The sequence below is a fragment of the Notolepis coatsorum genome (assembly GCF_963971535.1).
Source record: "Notolepis coatsorum genome assembly, chromosome: 8".
NCBI classification, from domain to species: domain Eukaryota; kingdom Metazoa; phylum Chordata; class Actinopteri; order Aulopiformes; family Paralepididae; genus Notolepis; species Notolepis coatsorum.
In genome coordinates, this window is record NC_140172.1 from 53,290,316 (window position 1) to 53,310,517 (window position 20,202).

General features: G+C 41.6%; 1 protein-coding gene across 4 annotated transcripts in view; it reads left to right on the top strand.

Annotated features, from left to right (window-relative positions):
* The window catches only part of cblb (Cbl proto-oncogene B, E3 ubiquitin protein ligase), a 172,061-nt gene that overhangs the window by 84,442 nt on the left and 67,417 nt on the right, over nt 1-20,202 (top strand). For all 4 annotated transcript variants that reach the window (XM_084320302.1, XM_084320300.1, XM_084320301.1 and 1 more), the window contains exon 5: nt 13,225-13,381. In XM_084320302.1, the coding sequence (XP_084176428.1) occupies nt 13,225-13,381 (157 nt within the window). The remainder of the gene's footprint in view (nt 1-13,224; nt 13,382-20,202) is intronic.

Consider the following 20,202-nt stretch of genomic DNA (forward strand, 5'->3'; position numbering starts at 1 on the left):
TCTAATAAACATCCAAATGCAGACCAAAACATTAACATGCTATTAAGTATCAGATGTCAATGGCATGGTACGTGACAGAGACATGACATTTGGTATAGATTTTGAATGATAGATTTTTGTATCCCAATGCATCACAAATATTACACCAATGGTGGCGTTATAATCAACGGTCAAAATTGTAAACTTGGAAAAACATGTACACCAATTGACATGACACTTCATACATATACCCTATATGCTTAGTATGTATATTTGGATTAAGATTAGGAACACATTTCTGTTTGTTTTAATTTAATGTATATTTGGCATCTCCTACACAATTGGTCCTACAGTATAACAACCTAATTTAGTTCGGACCAAGCACTTCAAAAAGGTGACATGGTTTTGTTATTAGCTTAGTTGATGCAAATATTAACCAATTACATGTAGAGAGAGTGTGACGCGACGCAATAATGACCATTACTCTATAGTAGTTGCTGTGAGTCATTTTGTTTTGCAAATCAAAGGAGGCCATACAGTTCACAATATAGTACATTAACCCTTTCACTACCACACTACAGAAGGATAACCCTTTCACTGCCACACGGCAAAGGGTTAACCCTTTCACTGCCACACGACAAAGGGTTAACCCGTTCACTACCACACTACAGACGGTTAACCAGTGATAGTGAAAGGGTTAATAGATAATTCCATAGATAAGATAATGTCTACAGTGCTTGGGTTGGAGCTAGGGCTGGGTATTGAAATTCGATATTTTTTATGTATCGATCGAATAAAAAAATGCTGTGGTAATGAAATCATTCTATACCAAATTTCAATACCTAAGTACCGTACTTTTCGCACTATAAGCCGCACCTGACTATAAGCCGCAGCAGCTAAATTGAATGATGTGTACATATATAAGCCGCACTGGACTATAAGCCGCAGGTGTTTGAATGTTTAATTACCATATGTAATTAGCTTTGGGACACAATACTGTCGGACAAATAACAAGCATTAACTCATTTACAAGTTGTATTAAGTTTAGCAAATAAGGGAACAGATAAATAACATTTCAATGCAGTCAAAAAAGCAATATTTAGATGTTTACATTTTCGAGTTTGGTCACGTCGAGTCACATATAAGCCGCACCGTTATATAAGCCGCAGGGTCAAAAAATGGGGAAAAAAGCCGCGGCTTATAGTCCGAAAAGTACGGCAGTTAATCTCGTCATCAGTCAGTGAGCCAATAAGCATAATGTTATGTTTGTTCCAGGATATGAAATGTCTTCTGTTCAACCACAATCCAAACCCCCCCCCCAAAAGCCTCAGATTAGCTCACACAGCACACGCACATAACTCGGTAAAGTAAGGTATAAAAAAATATATAAATATAATTTTGGTATCAGTATCAAATCCCAAGTATCTGTATTGGCACCGGTAATGAACATTTTCAAACGATACCCAGTCCTGGTTGAAGCACATACCTCTCCTTGTGGCCTCATTTGTTGCAGCTTATTAGGAATCCTGTGTTTGTTAACTCAGTATTAGGCCCCGTTTAGACGGAAACGCTAGCAGGTGAATCCGCAAAAATATTTTTTCGGATGTGCCTTTCGTTTATACGGAAACAGCGTTTTTACGGGGTGAAACCGCAAAAAAGTGAGACTACCTTCCAGGGTGGAATTCCTAGAAACGCAAAAGCTTTGCGCTCTCGTCTAAACTGTTAAAACGTATAAATCTGATAAAACGATGACGAAAGGGTTGTCACGGCTCTGGTCGCGCGTACTGCTTACGTCACAGGTAGCAGGTATGCGCCAGTAGCCGAGACGTAAACAAAGCAAGTATGTCTGACTTATATCAACGGAGATCACCTGAAGGCTACATTGGCAGTACTTTTAACCCTTTCACTGCCACACGACAGAAGGTTAACCCTTTACTATCACACAACCGGCTGTCGTGTGGCAGTGAAAGGGTTAAATACACAAGAATCTGTCCCGCGGCGTGAGTGGACCCACTGTCTGTGAGTGACTCTGCTTTGGTGCAATCACATTCCCCATCCACAGTCTGCGAATCAGAGGCAGAGTAGGGCGGGTCTTCACAGCACGTCATGTGACATATGCGCCAATCGTGTGACAGTGGGGCTCCGTCGTCTCGAGTCGTTACAGCGTCGTCTGCACGCAGAATTCCATCCCAAAACGCTCGTCTAAACGTACAATTAAAAGTGAAACCGCAAGATGACTTTTGCGGTTTCTGTTCACAAAACGCTCGTCTAAACGGGGCCTTAGAGAGTTTTTTTATTTTCTCTTTTTTTCTTTTCTTTTCCTGGCCCTTTTTTGAGGGCACTCCATCCACCCCCCCTCTTCGGGGGACAACTTTATTATTTATTATACGTTTTAACTTTTAACTATTTACAGTACCAAATTAAATAAAAAGTGTAGTAAAAATAAGAAAAATATTAAAAAATATATTTCATTGCCCTCTCGGAGGGGGGGGGAACTCAGACTAGACATTGACTAACAAATTACAACTAAGGACAATGAAGGACAACAACGAATACACATGACAAGGGAAAGGGGGGGGGGGGCAGAGAGGGGAGTAAGTAAAGTAGCGGGTGAGGAGGGGGATTGAGAGAAGGGTGGTTGTGGAGTGGATGGCTCACAGGTCAATCTCCTATGATTAGGAGCCTAGATTATCCACAAGCAATTCCCAGATGTTATTAAATTGTGAGACTTCGATGTGATCCACGGTTGAGATTGTTTCCTGTGATATGTAATTTGAGAGAAGGCCCAACCTTTGCCCAGTATTCAAATTTTTTCTTGTCTTCCAGTTTCCAGATAGTTTTCTTGGCAACAGCTAGAGAAACGAGTAGGGGTTTGGTGTTCTGGACTAATAAATTGATAGCAGTAGTATCCCCAAGTAGACAGAGGGAGGGGGAGAGAGGAATGCTGCAGCTCATGACCCGGAATAGTGTATTGATGACGGAATTCCAGAAGTCTTGAACAGGTGGGCAGAGCCAGGTGGCATGGAAATAGTTGTCTGGGGTGTTGAGGGTGCAATGGGAGCATACATCTGTGTTTGCAAATCCCATTTGAAACATCCTGTGCTGTGTGATATGTACTCTGTGTAACACCTTATATTGGATTAATTGAAGGTTAGTGTTGTTAGTCATTGTGAATGTGTTGGTGCAAATTTGTTCCCAGGATACTGCATTGGGAGAGAAAGCCAAGTCCTGTTCCCATTTTGTGAAGGGGAGATGGAATGTAGTGTCTGCACTTGCCAGTATTTTGTATATTTTTCTGTGATGTTATTTTATTCATTGCTAATATAATTGGAGGTGGTTTTTATTTCAAAATAGATTTCAGCTGTAGAAATTGGAAGTGTTGGTCTGTCCCAATGCCGTATCCTTCAGTCAAATCTTGATAAATGATTAGGCTGTTGTCTGTGAAGATGTGGTGAAGATGAGTAATGCCTTTTTGTTTCCAAGATGGGAAGTATATGGGTGATTTGCCGAGTTGAAAGTCAGGGTTGTGCCAGATTGGGATGTATTTACAGGGGTAAAGAGTTCTTAACACATTCTCTGCCACGCTTATACCCATCAATGTTTGATCTCTGCCACCACTTTAAGTCTATGGAGATGTTCACCTTCTTTGCAGGGCTATAACTTTTTAAATTGTATTGCTAAATTGATATTACTATGGCCCATTCAACATCGATTATCTATCGTTCAGGATGTAGGAACGTTTTACTTTTTCATTCACACATTCATACGAGAATACCGTCTAGAGTATAAATATGTTTTTATCGTTTTCTGCAGTATTTCCCAGAACGTGAGATATAGGCACAAATGCATATATTAGATCATCAAATGCAGTTTGATACCGATCGACGCTATATTAAAAATTTCAACTGTACATGGTCCTAAACGTTATGACTGATCATGCGCGGGTGAACGGAGGGGGGGGGGGTCGTTTATAATTCCATGATAGTCGTTAAATGCTTCATGTAGTATGGGTGATATATAGATCAGAGCAGTTTGTATGGTTAATAATAAAGAAAAACGCTGAAACTCACGGCAGCTTCCTCGTAGCGTTGGCAGGGCTGTACGCTAAGCTTTTTCACTAGGGGCACACTTGCCCCTAAATGAGACATTTAGGGGGAAAAAAATTTTTTTAGGGGCACATTTTTAAATAACAATTTTACCATTATTAAAAAAATATGTTCCTCCTGCCTCATTACTGTGGTCCTTTTATTTAACATTTAAGTGCGTTTGTTTTCAGGTTTGTATCTTTTATAATGAACCAACCGAGAAAGTGTGTAAATCACTAATAGAACAAAAACAACAAACTGTGTGTGTGTGTGTGTGTGCGCGCGCTTGTGTAGTGCTCCTTGAATGAGATCACCACAACACACACACACCATTGCATTAATCAGGAGGACAAGAAACTCTGCATACATTTGTTTCACAATGAAAAGTGCTTTAGAAATCAAATGAATTATTATTGTAAATAACCCCATGAAAGGTTTATTATTTGTATGGGTAATTACCTGCTTCATATTTGTGATGTTACTGGTTTCAGGGTGTGCCTAAAGTGATCAATGTGTTGGGCCGTTTATAGAGATCTATGCCAATTAATGTTTATGTATATCCGGGACTTTTTTTAGTAAGAATTGAGAGGTATTTGTATATGTGACCTTTATTTTGAAAACCGTGTTGCGACGCAACCTTATTTACATTTGCGCTTTTGACAGTGAAATGTTCAGTCCAACTTAGCTCGAAGGAAAGACTAATCAAAAAGGTTTAATTGACCCGTATGAGGCTCTTACGGTAGGACTTTGATTGTTTATAGAAGTGGAATGTAATACTATGCTAAACGAGAAATAAACAGTTTGTGACAGCCAGTAAAGTTGCAAGCCACTTTCATTTCATATACGGGGACACCGTGACAATTATTAGTATTATCTTATTTGCATATTGTCTCATTATTAGATAGATAGATAGGTTGATATTTTATAAATTTAAGTAGACAGTATTTCACGTCCTAATAGTGGGCTACTACTACTCACCTAATGCATGGCTGAACCTGAACGTTAGAAGTGTCCGTGTCCCCGTCAATCAATCATCACATCATCACGTCAATCATCATCATCTTATCATCTCTCCACATCGGACGTGGTTGTCATAAGATGGACTGATATCCACTCCGTTGTTCTTGCAGAGCAAAATTTGTATCTTAAATGTATTGAAATGAGGTGCTTCTTTGGCGATGCAATAGTCCATATTGAAAGGAAGAGAGGCCACATTCAGTTTCGTTTTGCTAGGAATTATGGGATTTGGTGTTGGATGTATAGACTACGCAGATAGGGACATGGTCTTTAATCGCACGATAGACTACAAGTACCAAGTATATAGCGTGACCTAGATTCACTCCACACGCAAATCTTTTTTTTCACTCAGGCTATCTGTGATCGCAGTAAGTTCATTCATTGCCGACAAATTGTGTCGCACTGACAGCTCGCGTGAGTGGCGTCATCACACGCCTTGGATAATTTAGGAGTGAAATGCGAATGCAAGGCTTGAAAGCACTACTCGCAAGCCCGCCCCCAGATAATATTTACCAATCGCAACGGCCAATTAAAGGGGCAATTCGCGATCATATCATCGCAGTGTACAGGCCTGGTTGGGCGATGAGAGTGGAGCAGATCCCAGTTCTGTGATGTAGATCGAGGCGATCCAGTTCTGGTTTGTATAATACTAATATACGCCCAAATCATGTGGATTATTGAGTTATGGCAACGATCGATATCCACGGTGTGTGTCTTGAGTCCCGCGACGATAAACAAGTGGCCGGACGGAATTAGGGGACGGACCAAGCTGCAACGGGCATTTCCGGTTTGGCAACTCGCCGATCAGCCACCAGGTGGCAGTATTGAAGCGTTGCAGAGTTGTGCTGAGTCCTGCAGCATCTGACAAGGCTCCGTGAATGAAATACCATGGCGAAAATATGAAATATGATCAGAATAACGTCGTACGCCGTGATCTGGCAGAATTCGCATAAACTTGAAACCCGTCTTAAGCCGTTTCCGGCGGAGAAAGTGTTAATGGAGAACGGGTTCCACACTGGCCCATCACTCCTGACACACCGCTTTAAGTATGACCTCTGATCCACTTGTTTGAGCATGACGTTTCCACCCTATACACATGTGATGATGTTTATGCCCTGCTTTACTCACAACCACTCACGAGACGAATATATCATAGATTATTACAAACCTCAGCTCCCCGTGGTCAGGGGATATAATTTGTGCTTGTTGTGATCAATGCTGTGAGTGAACTGTTGAGAGACAAAGACCCTTGTCAACTTTAACACTGCAGTATTTCACAACTGTATCCACTGTTTTGTCCCACAGATATAATTCAATCTACCCTCTACGAAAATTAGCCCTTTCCTATTATAGATTTTCTGATATTTTCTCTCTCTCTCTCTCTCTCTCTCTCTCTCTCTCTCTCTCTCTCTCTCTCTCTCTTTCTCTTTGTCTCTCTCTTATCAACGAGGCTTGCGATTGTGTTTAAAAAAAAAAAAATTCATAGCACAGCAGCACATTGCATTTTTCAAAGAGGTGTCTTAGTGACACAGGGAAACTCTGCAGGGGCTTTGATTTAGTTTGCAGTGAAGAGCCGGCCGGATGAGCGTCTTGTGTGTGATATATCAAGTAGCCTGCAGCGCTGGAAGCACAGTGATAGATAGGGTGGATGTGTGTGCCAGTGGCCTGATCATCCATGTGATACAGAGACTAGGCATGTGATGCTAATGTATAGAGTCAAGTGCATATTAAAGTTGTGGTCAGCCGTGCATCAGACCGCAGAGTGATGTTCCCGTCAGCAGTGGGATGGGTTTTCTACAGTATTTTATTACTAGTGACACCCAGTGGGGGATTGGTCTCATCCTGCACATAGATGCAATTGTGGCTTATACATTATGATGATGAATTAGGACTTAAAAAGTGGTGATGTGGCCTTTCTTACTAGTATCTTTCTGACCTGGGTGTCTCTCTCTCGTTCTCTCACACACTACCCACAGGATCTATGGGTAACAGTACTGTATATTTGCATATCGTATGTCACAAATGTAACAGTACTATATACCTGTATGTCATGTATGTCCCTATGCCATAAATGTCATGTGTTGTGTATGTCATAAATGTCACTATGAATTGAAAATGGGGGACCCTGATGTAAACAAGACAAACGTATTTCTCTGGTCTGCATCCCCTTAACAATTGTGTGTATTGAGCCGTACTGTATTGTACCCATTCTGCAATCTGTTAAATAAAGTTTTCATTCATTCATTCATTCACTATTTCTCTCTCTTTTTCTCTCTCTCACTATCTCTCTCTTTCTCTCACTATCTCTCTTTCTCACTCTCTTTCTCTCTCTCTCTCTTTCTCTCTCTCACTTTCTCTCTCTCTCTTTCGCTCTCACTATTTCTCTCTCCCTTTCTCAATCTCTCTTCTCTCTCAATCTCTTTCTTTCTTTTTTCTTCAGTTTTACTTTAGTTTGTACAGTAGCACATGAGAGTCCTATGAGATCATGCTGGTCACTTGACAATTTTAGTTTTTACTGTTTGTCATCATTACCACCACTGCCAGTTTTGAATGAATTAACGAATTAATGGAAGCGGAAACCAAAAACTAGGCTAGCTTGCAGCCCGATAGCTTTCTACTGAACGCACAGAAGGGAATTGGTATCTATCTTCTTGTCTGACTCTGGAGAAGACAGTAAGCTAATTTCCCATAAGGCGTGTTGTTCCTTTAACATCAAATTGGCTAATAGGCTTTTTCATTGAACATTTTATTTACAGATTTCCATACTAGTCAGCATTTTTCAGTTTCAATGTGATGAATCGCTAAATGGTTGGTAATTTACAAAGGGGTTTGTCTAAATTTAGGCAATTCATTATTTAAACTAGAATGGGTGCTCATTGGAGCACATATGTCCATGGCATGCTATAGTTGGTAATAAATATGTTCCCCCAATGAATGAAGGACATTATGGCATGTCCACATACATTTTATGTCGTCTGTTGTGGCCTTCTCAGGATGTGTGTGAGTCACAAGTGCTTTCATGCAGTTTGTGGTTTTCATTGAGATTGATGTGCCTTTAGCATACACAGGTTGTTTCCAATAAAAAATGCTAGCGTTTATGTTAGGTAGTCCACAATTCGAAACTGAAACTACCACTCACTCTGTCCACCTTTAGGGGCCAACTCAGGAAATGGCTGTTAGACAGCCAAATATGCACTCATTAGGGATGTTAGTGATGTTGTACTGACTGAATGTCATGTTAGTGTGGTCATGTCAGTGATGTCAGTTTTTATGAATGAACGTTGTAAGGTCCGTTTTGTGTTTGTTTTATGTTAGGACTACGGGTGGAAATTAGCCCTGTGCTATTCCCGGCATATTTACGTCCTTATCATGCTGTGATGTTATTGTCGTGGAAATATTATCATGTCATTATGGATCTGTGTTGTTTTATCATTTTACAGACTGTTACACTAGGATCGGCGTAATGTGTGTGTGTCTCTTTAAAGGACACACAGAGTATTCTGTTATAAAGGCCCAGCCATAACCCAAGGTTAGAGAATTCCCATTACACTGGTTAAGGTGTGCATGTCTCTTTAACATCTTAGTCATAACAGAGTTGTTGTCTGTTTCTAGTTTCTGAGAAAACCATTCTGCTTACCTTAAGTCATCATATCTGATATATTGTTATGTCTGGCAACTGTGTATTTGACATGCATGTGGACAGCGTTCTGGGTCAGTCCTCAGCCAAACGCTAGTGGTAACATACCTGCCTCTGGCTTTGTGACTGCCCTTTCAACGTGGCCATGTGGAAATTACGTTTCTATATTATTTGTAAATCACCTTTCTATTATTATCTGTTAATCACTTTTCTATTATTATCTGTTAATCACTTTTCTATTATTATTTGTTAAATAAACCTTATCATTATCAAACGTGACTCAGAATGATTAATGTAAACGGCTCATCGTTTGTCCTTTAATAATTCCCATTACATTATGCATACACTCATGTAAATGATGTTCATTAATTTGCATTGTCCTTAATAAACAAATCTTAATCTTAACCAGAAGTCTGCAACGATTTGTAACAAACAGCTCATTGTGTATCGTATGAATTGTCAGGTCAGTCATCCCTGGCCATAATAAGACATACATTGGTATTTGTTTGTATACAAAGCCATCCTGGGGCAGCTACCAACTTACATAAGCATGTTACTTATTCAACCAGAGGTGGACATTGGGCATAAAAGAAAATATTGTTTGGTTCCTGTTGGTTGTCAGTTAAGGCCATGGGTAGGTAGGGAATTTATTTTATTAAATTTTTTTATTTTATTTTTTCCCACAGCGACTATGGATAGGGAATTTCTTTATTTAATTAAAGAATATATATATTAAAAATAACAACATGGATGGATGTACTTTGCCAGCATGTTTAATATCCATAATACTAAACGTTTGACTAAGATTTTTCTATGAAACTTTATTTTATTTTATTTTTTTACTTTTTTAACTCATAAAATAAAACTTGCACCTAAATCGGCAGGGTCGGTCGGCAACTGGAACCAAACCATTATTTTTTTTAGGCCTTACAATCTGAAATCACAAATTCATATCTCATATCATGTTCCCACTGTCAGAAGTGAATTTGGGAAACATGCATTCAGCTATGCTGCTCCATTCTGCTTGAACCTATTACAAAAGGATTTGAAGCTAGAGTCCCTCATTGGAATTGATTGATTGATTGATTGATTGGAAACTTTATTAACAGATTGCAGAATGGGTACAGTACAGTACAGCTCAATACATACAATTGTTAAGGGGATGCAGACCAGAGAAAGACTTCCGTCTTGTTTACATCAGGGTCCCCCATTTTCAATTCATCATAACATACAGTATATGACATACACAACATACAGATAGACAGTACTGCTACATCTATACATTTATGACATACCAGATTTGCAAATGCAGTACTGTTTGTGATACAAAAAGAGTCCAGAAAAGAAAGTATATACATTTGATGTAGAAACTGTACATTGGAGGAGGTTGGGTAGGTGGGGTGGGGTTGGGTGGGGGGTGGGTGGGGGACACTGTACACTGTACATTGGAATATTGACAAAGCCATACTTGGTCATTTACTGTACATTGGAGGGGGTTGGGTTAGGACATTTGCAGGGGCCAGTTTCGAATTGCAGTCTCCCGTAGGTGTTCTTTGAGTGTTTTTGAAAGTGGGTAGTGATTCACATTCCTTTACAGCTTTGGTTAGGGCGTTCCACATTGATGTGGCATAATTGCGAAACGTGTTTAGTCCCTTGTTTGAGCCGAATTGGGTTTAACATGATTTGTGGAGCTCTCTCTGGTGTTGTGATCGTGGTATTCACTGACCTTTGGGAAGTATTTTGACATGTACTGTACATGGGTAGTACCTTGGTCATGTAGTGTATCTTGTAGACCAGGCCCATTGCAAGTTGCTGTACTCTGTCGTCTACTCTAAGCCATCCTAGGTTGTCAAAGTGGGCAGGGGTGAGGTTTGTTCTAGGAGTCAGGTCAAGCAGTAGTCTGACCAGTTTGTTTTGAGACGTGATAATTTTTAAAGAAGAAATTAGATGCCTGCTTCTTGCCATGGAGTGCTCATGTTTTTAATATTGTCTTTTGCATTGAAATGTGAAGAAATGTTCTCACCTTTTTAGTATTTGTGTGCTTTAGTATTGTTTTATTTAACATTTTCAGTGACTGAAACACTAGCTGGTTATGACATACATTTAGCGCAGATTTCAATGGTGAAATCCATTTAGGCTACTGCTCAGTTGCTCGGTTGCTGAGCAAATAGTGAACATAAAGGACAGAACAAAAATATATTTATTTTTGTTATATCTACAGCATCTTGCAGTAGTCTTGGTAACAGCATTTGAAGTCATTGTTGTTGCCCTTTGCCAGTAAAAAGGTGTACCACAACTACTACACAAAGGACTACACCAACGTCAATGGAGAATGCTGGACATTTATTCCCCAAAAATACTTCCCGTTGCCAGATGTGAAACATATTCCAACACACTCATTCTTGTGCCTCTGTAACTTTTCTGTGTCAAAGTACAGGCCCTATAGTTTGTGAGCTATTGCGCTGACACACACACACACACACACACACACACACACACACACACACACACACACACACACACACACACACACACACACACACACACACAAGTCAATTTTGGTGGCTATACTGTACCTACAAGTTGGAAAAAAGGTTGTTTTGCATACTGAGAGGATGTCATCTTGACATCAAAATGACTGTTAAATATTTTAGCTGGGTTTACATGACGTTGTTGACACAAAAATGTATTTCACCTTTTATATAGTTATTTTTTATGATTTCATAAAATACAACCTCAGTAGTTGTTGGAGCAAAATATTATAATATCTCAGAATTTACCTGTCCAGTCCAAATCAACCTGTGGTGGCCTTAATGTCTTAATGCCTGGCCTTAACCCTTTCACTGCCACACAACAGCCGGCGACCGTCGGTTGTGTGCTAGTAAAGGGTTAACCTTCTGTCATGTGGCAGTTAATGTGTTAAGGCCGGGTTCACACCAGCCTTGTTTAGTCTGGTTGAATCGAACTCTGGATCGTTTACCCCCCATGGTGCGGTTCGTCTGGGCTGATGTAAACACAGTAATCAAACTCAGGTCCAAATAACTGCACCCTGGTACGCCTGTTTGAGGTGGTCTCGGTCCACCTGCAAGTGAACCCTGGAGTGGTTCATTTGGGGTGTGAAAACAAACTGGACCAAAATGTGGGATTTTTCATCATCATAACATTATTATTTTTGCAGCTGGTAAGTTCAAAATAGCCAAATAATGTTGTGACACTAAACAAATACCTTGCATGCATAACTCAGGTGACAGTAGCCTAGACAGTGTCACATAATTAATTACTACAGATGAGATTGAGAAACCGTCTTATCTCCTTAATACACTATGCTTAATTATTCCTGCACAACCTGGCAACCCAGAGTGAACGTACATCTCCTCAGTGCCTGTGCACACTCAGACTCATACGAAAGGAACGTGGGCAAAACTACCAACATTTAATAAATATTCTTTCTAAGGATAATGTAAACGTATATGATTCAAAATAATGTTCAATACAAAGCTTACCTGTTTGATCACATGGCTTTGCTTAGAATGTTTGGTTCGTTTGTCAATTAGCAATGTGAACCATAACCGAACTAAAGTAACAATTTCACTTTTGTCTTCATTCTCTTACTGGATTTTTTTTGTGTGAGTGTGGCTATACTTTGTTAGTGAATAGCCACTACCCACTAGTGTTAGAAACAGCATTTCTTTGCGATTTTGGTGCTCTTTGAAAGCAGCCTTGCACAGTTAGGTGATTTTGGTGCTCTTTGAAAGCAGCCTTGCACAGTTAGGTGATTTTGGTGCTCTTTGAAAGCAGCCTTGCACCAGTTAGGTGATTTTGGTGCTCTTTGAAAGCAGCCTTGCACCAGTTAGGTGATTTTGGTGCTCTTTGAAAGCAGCCTTGCACAGTTAGGTGATTTTGGTGCTCTTTGAAAGCAGCCTTGCACCAGTTAGGTGATTTTGGTGATTTTTGGTGTTTTTCCCTATGACTCACAAACTCAAATCACACTCCTCCATCCTCACTCCTCCATATACAGTAGACTTTTATGGCATTGGGACTTTTGAAACCATTGGCCCATCCCATGTCTGATTGCTAATTGTTTCTCATTGATTATGATTATGTGGACAAATTAATCTGCTGTGAATGCAAACATAGATTTCAACTGTCTTGTCCCTCCTGCAGCAGAGTTGCCTTGAGAATGTGCGCACAGTTCAAAACAACATGGCTAGCTCAGCTAATATCTCCATAGGCCTACTAAGAGAGTAACTCGTTTTACCAAGCTAGTGCTACTTATCTAAGCTGCATGTCCTGGACTAGTTTCTATAGCTTGAGAACCGCTGCCTTAGAGGGAAGGGTCACAGCAAATCAGGTAATGCTGAGTGATCACTTTATTCGCTTTTCTGTGAATGTGTGCAGTTCTATGACCTTTGTGTCATTGACACCATTTTATAAATATATCTAACCTGGGGCATCGTTATGGTTGTTTGTCTGTAATTTATGTCCAGTATTCCTGTTCTCCCGCAGGACGATAGTGCCATGGAAAGTGTTCCGACAGTGCCTTCACGAAGTGCATCTCATCAGCTCAGGCCTGGAGGCCATGGCCCTCAAGTCCACCATCGACCTCACCTGCAACGACTACATCTCTGTCTTCGAGTTTGACATCTTCACACGCCTCTTCCAGGTTGGTCAATGACGCTTTGTGTAGTGCCCCACCCCCCAACCATGATAGACCATAGAAAATGTTTCCATGTGTGACAAGTGACAACATGTTCTATGACAGATAGTTGTCATAAGAATTGTTGCTTTTGGTTGTAAAGTTAAATTCCTTTACTTTAAACTCTTTCAAGCATGGCCCATTTAGATCTTAGGTCCGTTTCTTTGTGATTCTCTATACTGTAAGCATCAGTGGAAAATCTACGCCTCTTAACTCTTTCACGGCCAATCACGAAAAAAGTCGGGGTTATCTCGCCAGCGGTTGAGCACCAGAACCAGAGAAATCTCAAGTTTTCGTTAGTTTTCATCGTTTTTTCTTTTATTAGATTTTAATATTCTATACAGTCTCACGGACCTCTGTGTATCATTGGGACTCATTCTGAGACCTCAAGATTGCAATGCCGGCCAAATCCTGCTAGGTGGCAGTATCGCCTACCCTTTGAAACCTTATTTCACACTGTGTGTTACATTGTATATGGTCCAGGCGGAGAAATGGGAACCGGGCAAGTGAAAGACACACTTGATGCATAGTTTGTCCCATTTCATGTCAGGGACCCGATGGACATCAATACTGGAAATCGCGACCATTGGAATATTCATTTTGGAATACCTCCTAGCAAAGGTAAGGACTATATGACATCAATCCTACTTTGATCCTACAATGATTTCACATCAATCGCAACGATCATATGTCACATACTCCAAAACATATGCTGTTGCTGACGATCAGAGCATCACAAAACGACCCCCCCCGCCTTTGATGCCTTCATGATGAAACATAATACCTATTATATACCTTTGATTCCAGGCGAGCAACGCAAACGACTTTCGCAAAATGCACATAGCGCTCCATGACTCAGCTTCCAGGAATTAGCCCGGATCACTCTGAAACTATACAATATTCACCACAGGATAACACGTGAACGTATACATGAAGAAATTTACTCTTTTTTACATGTTGGACGAGAGATAGTGACTGTCAAATGAGCCATAATATTGTCTCCATAGCTATAATATAGAATATAGATATAGCTCTGCAAACATCGTGACGCACCGTGAAAATGCCTATCTTTTAAAGCGTGGCCCATTGACAGCAGGGATGGGGATACACGCTGGCGCTGAATGAGTTAAGTGGATTTTCTGGTATGGATCCGGTTCAGCTTATTCATTCATGACTCTCTTGGTTCGTCACAGTGATAAAACGACATTAGCCTCTGCTCTAAATGCCATTTAGGCCTCTGCTGGTGTCTGTGCCAAAGCCTCCTTGCATGGATTATTCAGCAAACATCTTGTTTAAATGTCTATGGAGTGAGTCACTGCTGAGGTCAGCAGTGATGTTAGAGGGGAACAAGCAGCAGGAAACTCCACTGACTATGCTCACCAGTCAGTGTTGGACTGTATTACTGGAAGTATGGCTGGCCCTCATTACTGATGTCATTCAGTCCTCCTAGTGTCCCTTATGAAAAAAGTATCATGGTAGTTTAACCCCTTGTGCTGAGGGCACCTTCATTTCACTATATGTCTCGTGTATGTATGTGACGAATAAATCTCTTGAATCTTGAACATTTCGCATAAAACGGCTGACGATTGCATACCCAAAGTAATTTGCGATTTATTACTTGAACCACTTATAGCACATGCATGAGTCTGGTCTCTTTTGAAAGGAAACATTCTTAACTTTCCTCCACAACAGGAGAAGAATCACTCTGAGTGCTAATGTAATAGTTAGAGGATTGAACACACTGAAATAAAAATAAAAGTTACTCATGTTTTGTTTACTTGTTGCCAGATGCCTGTTTTTAAGTTCCAGCTGAGAGGTAGAAGCTGGAAAACATAACGGTTCCATAGCCTGAAGTCTTATCTACAATATAGGTCCAAAGTTTATAACAATACCATGGAAAATTAGTGTTTTACAGATATTTTCGTAATCCTTGTATCTGTAATCATTTGTCCAAAAATGGCAGACCGCTCATTCATTTGGACGGCGAGGACTTCTTCGTCTTATTCTCTCCCTTTGGCTCCAGAATTTCATTGGCTACAAAGGTGGTCAATAATTTTCGCCATCAGCGGTGACTGGTCCGTTCAAGACCCGGCCAAACCGGATATGGTCACTTGTCCGAATGGCTTGTCAAATAATGCTCGTCGGATGTTTCATCTTGTAACTCGAGACTGAAAGCATGCAAAAAAGGTAGAGAAGGGTGACGATCGAAAGGCGGCAAATTCAACTTTCCAACAATGTATTGGTTGATCGTCAAAAATACAGCGCTAGGCCGCCAGACAAGTGCCAAGTGCTGTGAAGTGTGTGCGCAGGCTGTCGAACGTTAACAGGTTAATAGTCATTTCAGTTTTACCATGGTACTGGCCATAGTATGAATGATCCATAGTACATAGTACATCCATAGTACATGTTAAAGTCAGGTATCACCGTGCTACCATTTTACTTAAATAATACCATGGTATAATCTAATTTAAACCATGATACTGATGGTAATATCATGGTATTTAGTGGCCAAAGAATTATGGAATTTGTAACAATGGATATATCATGATACTTTTTGATAAGGCTACCCCACAATGCAAAGCATGTAATAACTCTGTTAGCATGAGGTCAGTTACCAAATGTTGCAACTGTAAGATTCTGATCAAACTGGCCAGTATCACGTCTTCGTCTGTTTGGCCCTCCATCCAATTCCTCTGCGTTGTGTACTTTTAATGGTCCTGACGTCTCCGATACTGGTAGATAAGATCCTTATCTCCCCCCCGTTAGTGCAATCCATAAACCATAATACTTCTCCACCTCCGTAAGAATTCGACACTTCGACACTGTGAGATACCTTATGAGGAGAAGCGTTGTTTTATTGCTATAAACAGAACCTCGTAATCAGATGTTATCAAATTGTATCGTCCTTGAAGAGTCTATTCTAATGATCTCTCGGTGTGTTCAGATTGTCCTTTTGTTATTCAGTCCAATAGTGGTCAGGCCTAGTCGTTAGCCTAAGACCATCCTCGTGGTAGCCGAAGCTACTGGTGATGTGCCATTCTCCCCCCCCCCCCCCTCTCTCTCAATGAGAGGAGAGAGTCTCTTCTGGTTTCTTCCCTCTTAGTCTCAGTCAGATTTTAGTCTGCCTTACACCCGGAAACACCGTTCGATTTATAGATGTTCGTCGTCGCAACGACGGCCCCGCCTTCTGGTTGTCATGCGACGTGTTGTCATGACAACTGCATAACCTTTAACACTAATAAACTCACGTTTCATTAAGATGAACCTCTCTCCCTCCTGTCCTGGGAGACAGTACACTCTAATCTCAGATGTTCTTCTAAGGAATTCATAACAAAACCCTCGCTGACGCGGCCTGTGCCTGTGAAACCACTGGTTCCACCACCGTTCTATCACCGTCTCCTGCTTCCATGCACATTTCGATCTACCATTTTAGCTGTAGTCATCTCCCCAATCTATACATCACATACATTGAAAAAGCACCGTTTTCTCTCAATCCCCCCTTGATTCTTATCACCCCTCAGAATCATAAGACTACTTGGTTTTTCAATTAATTATACACAAAAATAGACTCATAACAATTAGGGCCCCGCTGTCTGCTGTTTTCCTTTTGTTTTCCATTACCCGCATCACACCCAAACCAGAAAGGATAAACAACGGTCATGGAGGAGAGAGAGAGAGAGAGACAGAGAAAAACACAGATTGCAACTTTTCAGACGACACACCTAAACCCTTCGGCCCCCCTATTCGGTACCCCACGTCCAAATCAGAGCGCTCCCTTCCCTTTCTTACAGTACACCTCCCATCTCGGGCCGGTCCCGTCTTCTAGGCAAGGGCCCCTTTCAGTGACGGCTCCTTTCCTGAGCTGGTCCCCCCTCCAGGGCGCGGTCCCCTAGGCAAAAATGTCTCCCCTGGTCTGCTCCTGCTCAGTGTCTCTGGCTGTCCTCTCCACATCTGCTCCTCCACCGCCGCCGTCTCCTCTCTCTCGTCGTGGATCATCTGTGTACCAGGCGTCAGTGCCTGGCCCCTGCGGCTTCCTCCTCCTCCAGTCTGTCTCCTGGCCATCTCCATCGCTGTCGGTGTCATTCCCCCCTTGAAAGCAGAAACACAACACCGGCAGTCGTCTGTCCATTCGACTTCCCTTGTTTTGCTATTAGTCTACCATGGCTTTGGGCCTGCAGCTCGTTCTCTATATATTTTTTCCCCTGCAAGCCCCTATTTGTTCTCTATTAGTCCCCCACCTTCTCAACACCCATATCTAATCCTACAGGGCTGTTCCCTGTTTTGTTGTCTTCCGGCGTGACACCAGCAGCTAAACGATACCCACTCTGCGCTCTACGTTTGTCCCACGGGTGACCCCCAGCGCGCGCCAGTTCTTTCTGGTGACGTGTCCCCTCAAGACTCTGCCTATTTATTAGGTGTGAGAAGGCCCCACTGGAATTCAAACTCCCTCTTTATTCAATAATTAACCCATTCAAATAACTGCACCATCTCTGTGCTAAATATTCCCCTATGGGTAATGAAAACTCCCCAGCACTACCCCCCCTCCGCCACTAGATGGTAGTACAGGCCTATATCTAAATATTTCCCTATGGGTAATGAAAACTCCCCAGCACTACCCCCCCTCCACCACTAGGTGGCGACCTACTCCTCTATGGTGGTTTAGTTGACGTGTCACTTCCTGATTCTAAACCCCTCGTGGCTCTGCGGCCATTTTGACTCGGTGCAAATGGCTACTCTCTCAACAAACAAACGCTGCCCTTCCTTCCAAGGCCTAAAAACACAGCTGTTTTTCCTCTCTTTCCTATCCATTATCAGGGGACGCTTTCTCAGACTAATACTCTTGCCTGATCGGACATAATACACACTGGTACAATCTCCTTTCGACTTTCCTTCTGTTATGAAAACAGTCCCGCCATAACAATTTTTCTATCTGATTCAAGCGCCCCCCCCCCCCCCCTTTCCTCATCTCGCATTTACCCTCCTTAAACCAAAACTGTGCAGCCTGCCTCGTTTGCTTTTCATTCTCTGTAGATAACACCCTCGATTTTCACCATGGTTCTCTGCTCATATTATTACAGCTGGCATTCTCTCTGTCGAACTAGAAATGTTTACGTTTACGGATTCACTATCTGTTCGTTTTTATTTGGCTTAAAATCAAAACAACCGTGTGCACAGTGAACTCACATTTTTGATCGGAGCGCTGTTTCCCCTACAGCGCTGGTTCGCCTCCTGACCGCTCGACTCGCCGCTCTCTCCCAGGGCTGGCCGGCCTTGCTTCGATCATGATTCTCCCACACATTGATGACTGTTGTCCACTGTCGCCCCATTATTGAAAAAGTCTTTATCCGTTGTTCTTATCTCTTGCAAATCCGGCTGTCATCAACAACCAACTGTTCCCGTTGTTTTAATCTCTTGCAAATCCGGGTCCCAACGGCATCAACTGTAAGATTCTGATCAAACTGGCCAGTATCACGTCTTCGTCTGTTTGGCCCTCCATCCAATTCCTCTGCGTTGTGTACTTTTAATGGTCCTGACGTCTCCGATACTGGTAGATAAGATCCTTATCTCCCCCCCGTTAGTGCAATCCATAAACCATAATACTTCTCCACCTCCGTAAGAATTCGACACTTCGACACTGTGAGATACCTTATGAGGAGAAGCGTTGTTTTATTGCTATAAACAGAACCTCGTAATCAGATGTTATCAAATTGTATCGTCCTTGAAGAGTCTATTCTAATGATCTCTCGGTGTGTTCAGATTGTCCTTTTGTTATTCAGTCCAATAGTGGTCAGGCCTAGTCGTTAGCCTAAGACCATCCTCGTGGTAGCCGAAGCTACTGGTGATGTGCCATTCTCCCCCCCCCCCCCCCTCTCTCTCAATGAGAGGAGAGAGTCTCTTCTGGTTTCTTCCCTCTTAGTCTCAGTCAGATTTTAGTCTGCCTTACACCCGGAAACACCGTTCGATTTATAGATGTTCGTCGTCGCAACGACGGCCCCGCCTTCTGGTTGTCATGCGACGTGTTGTCATGACAACTGCATAACCTTTAACACTAATAAACTCACGTTTCATTAAGATGAACCTCTCTCCCTCCTGTCCTGGGAGACAGTACACTCTAATCTCAGATGTTCTTCTAAGGAATTCATAACAAAACCCTCGCTGACGCGGCCTGTGCCTGTGAAACCACTGGTTCCACCACCGTTCTATCACCGTCTCCTGCTTCCATGCACATTTCGATCTACCATTTTAGCTGTAGTCATCTCCCCAATCTATACATCACATACATTGAAAAAGCACCGTTTTCTCTCACAACTAACGCCAGCTACTGTTAATCAAAGACCATATTTGATTAACACTAACTAGAGTTAGCTGTAACATTTGGTGCTGGGGGCTGCCATACTTAATACAGTCCCCCATTATAGCAGATTGACGTTTACAATGGCTGTGATAGAGTCATAGCGATATACAGTGGCATAGGTTTGTTTTGAGCTTTGGTAGCGACACTTAATAATGCGAGCACACAAAGTGTGTGAGCAGAATTATTAGTTTGCACTAATTTGAGCGTGAATACTATTTGATGACCTACAAAGAGCATCAGATGATCCTGATGCCTGGGAAGTCCAGGTTGTTGATATTGGATATTGGATAGTGCAGCTGTCTAGCTACACTCTCGCTACAGATAAAAAATACTCTGTTTTGTAAAACCACAGTGTTGTGAATTATAATACTAAAACTGCAGTTTTCATTCTGCAACTTTTTTGGCCGGGACAATTTGTGTTTTCGTGGCTTTG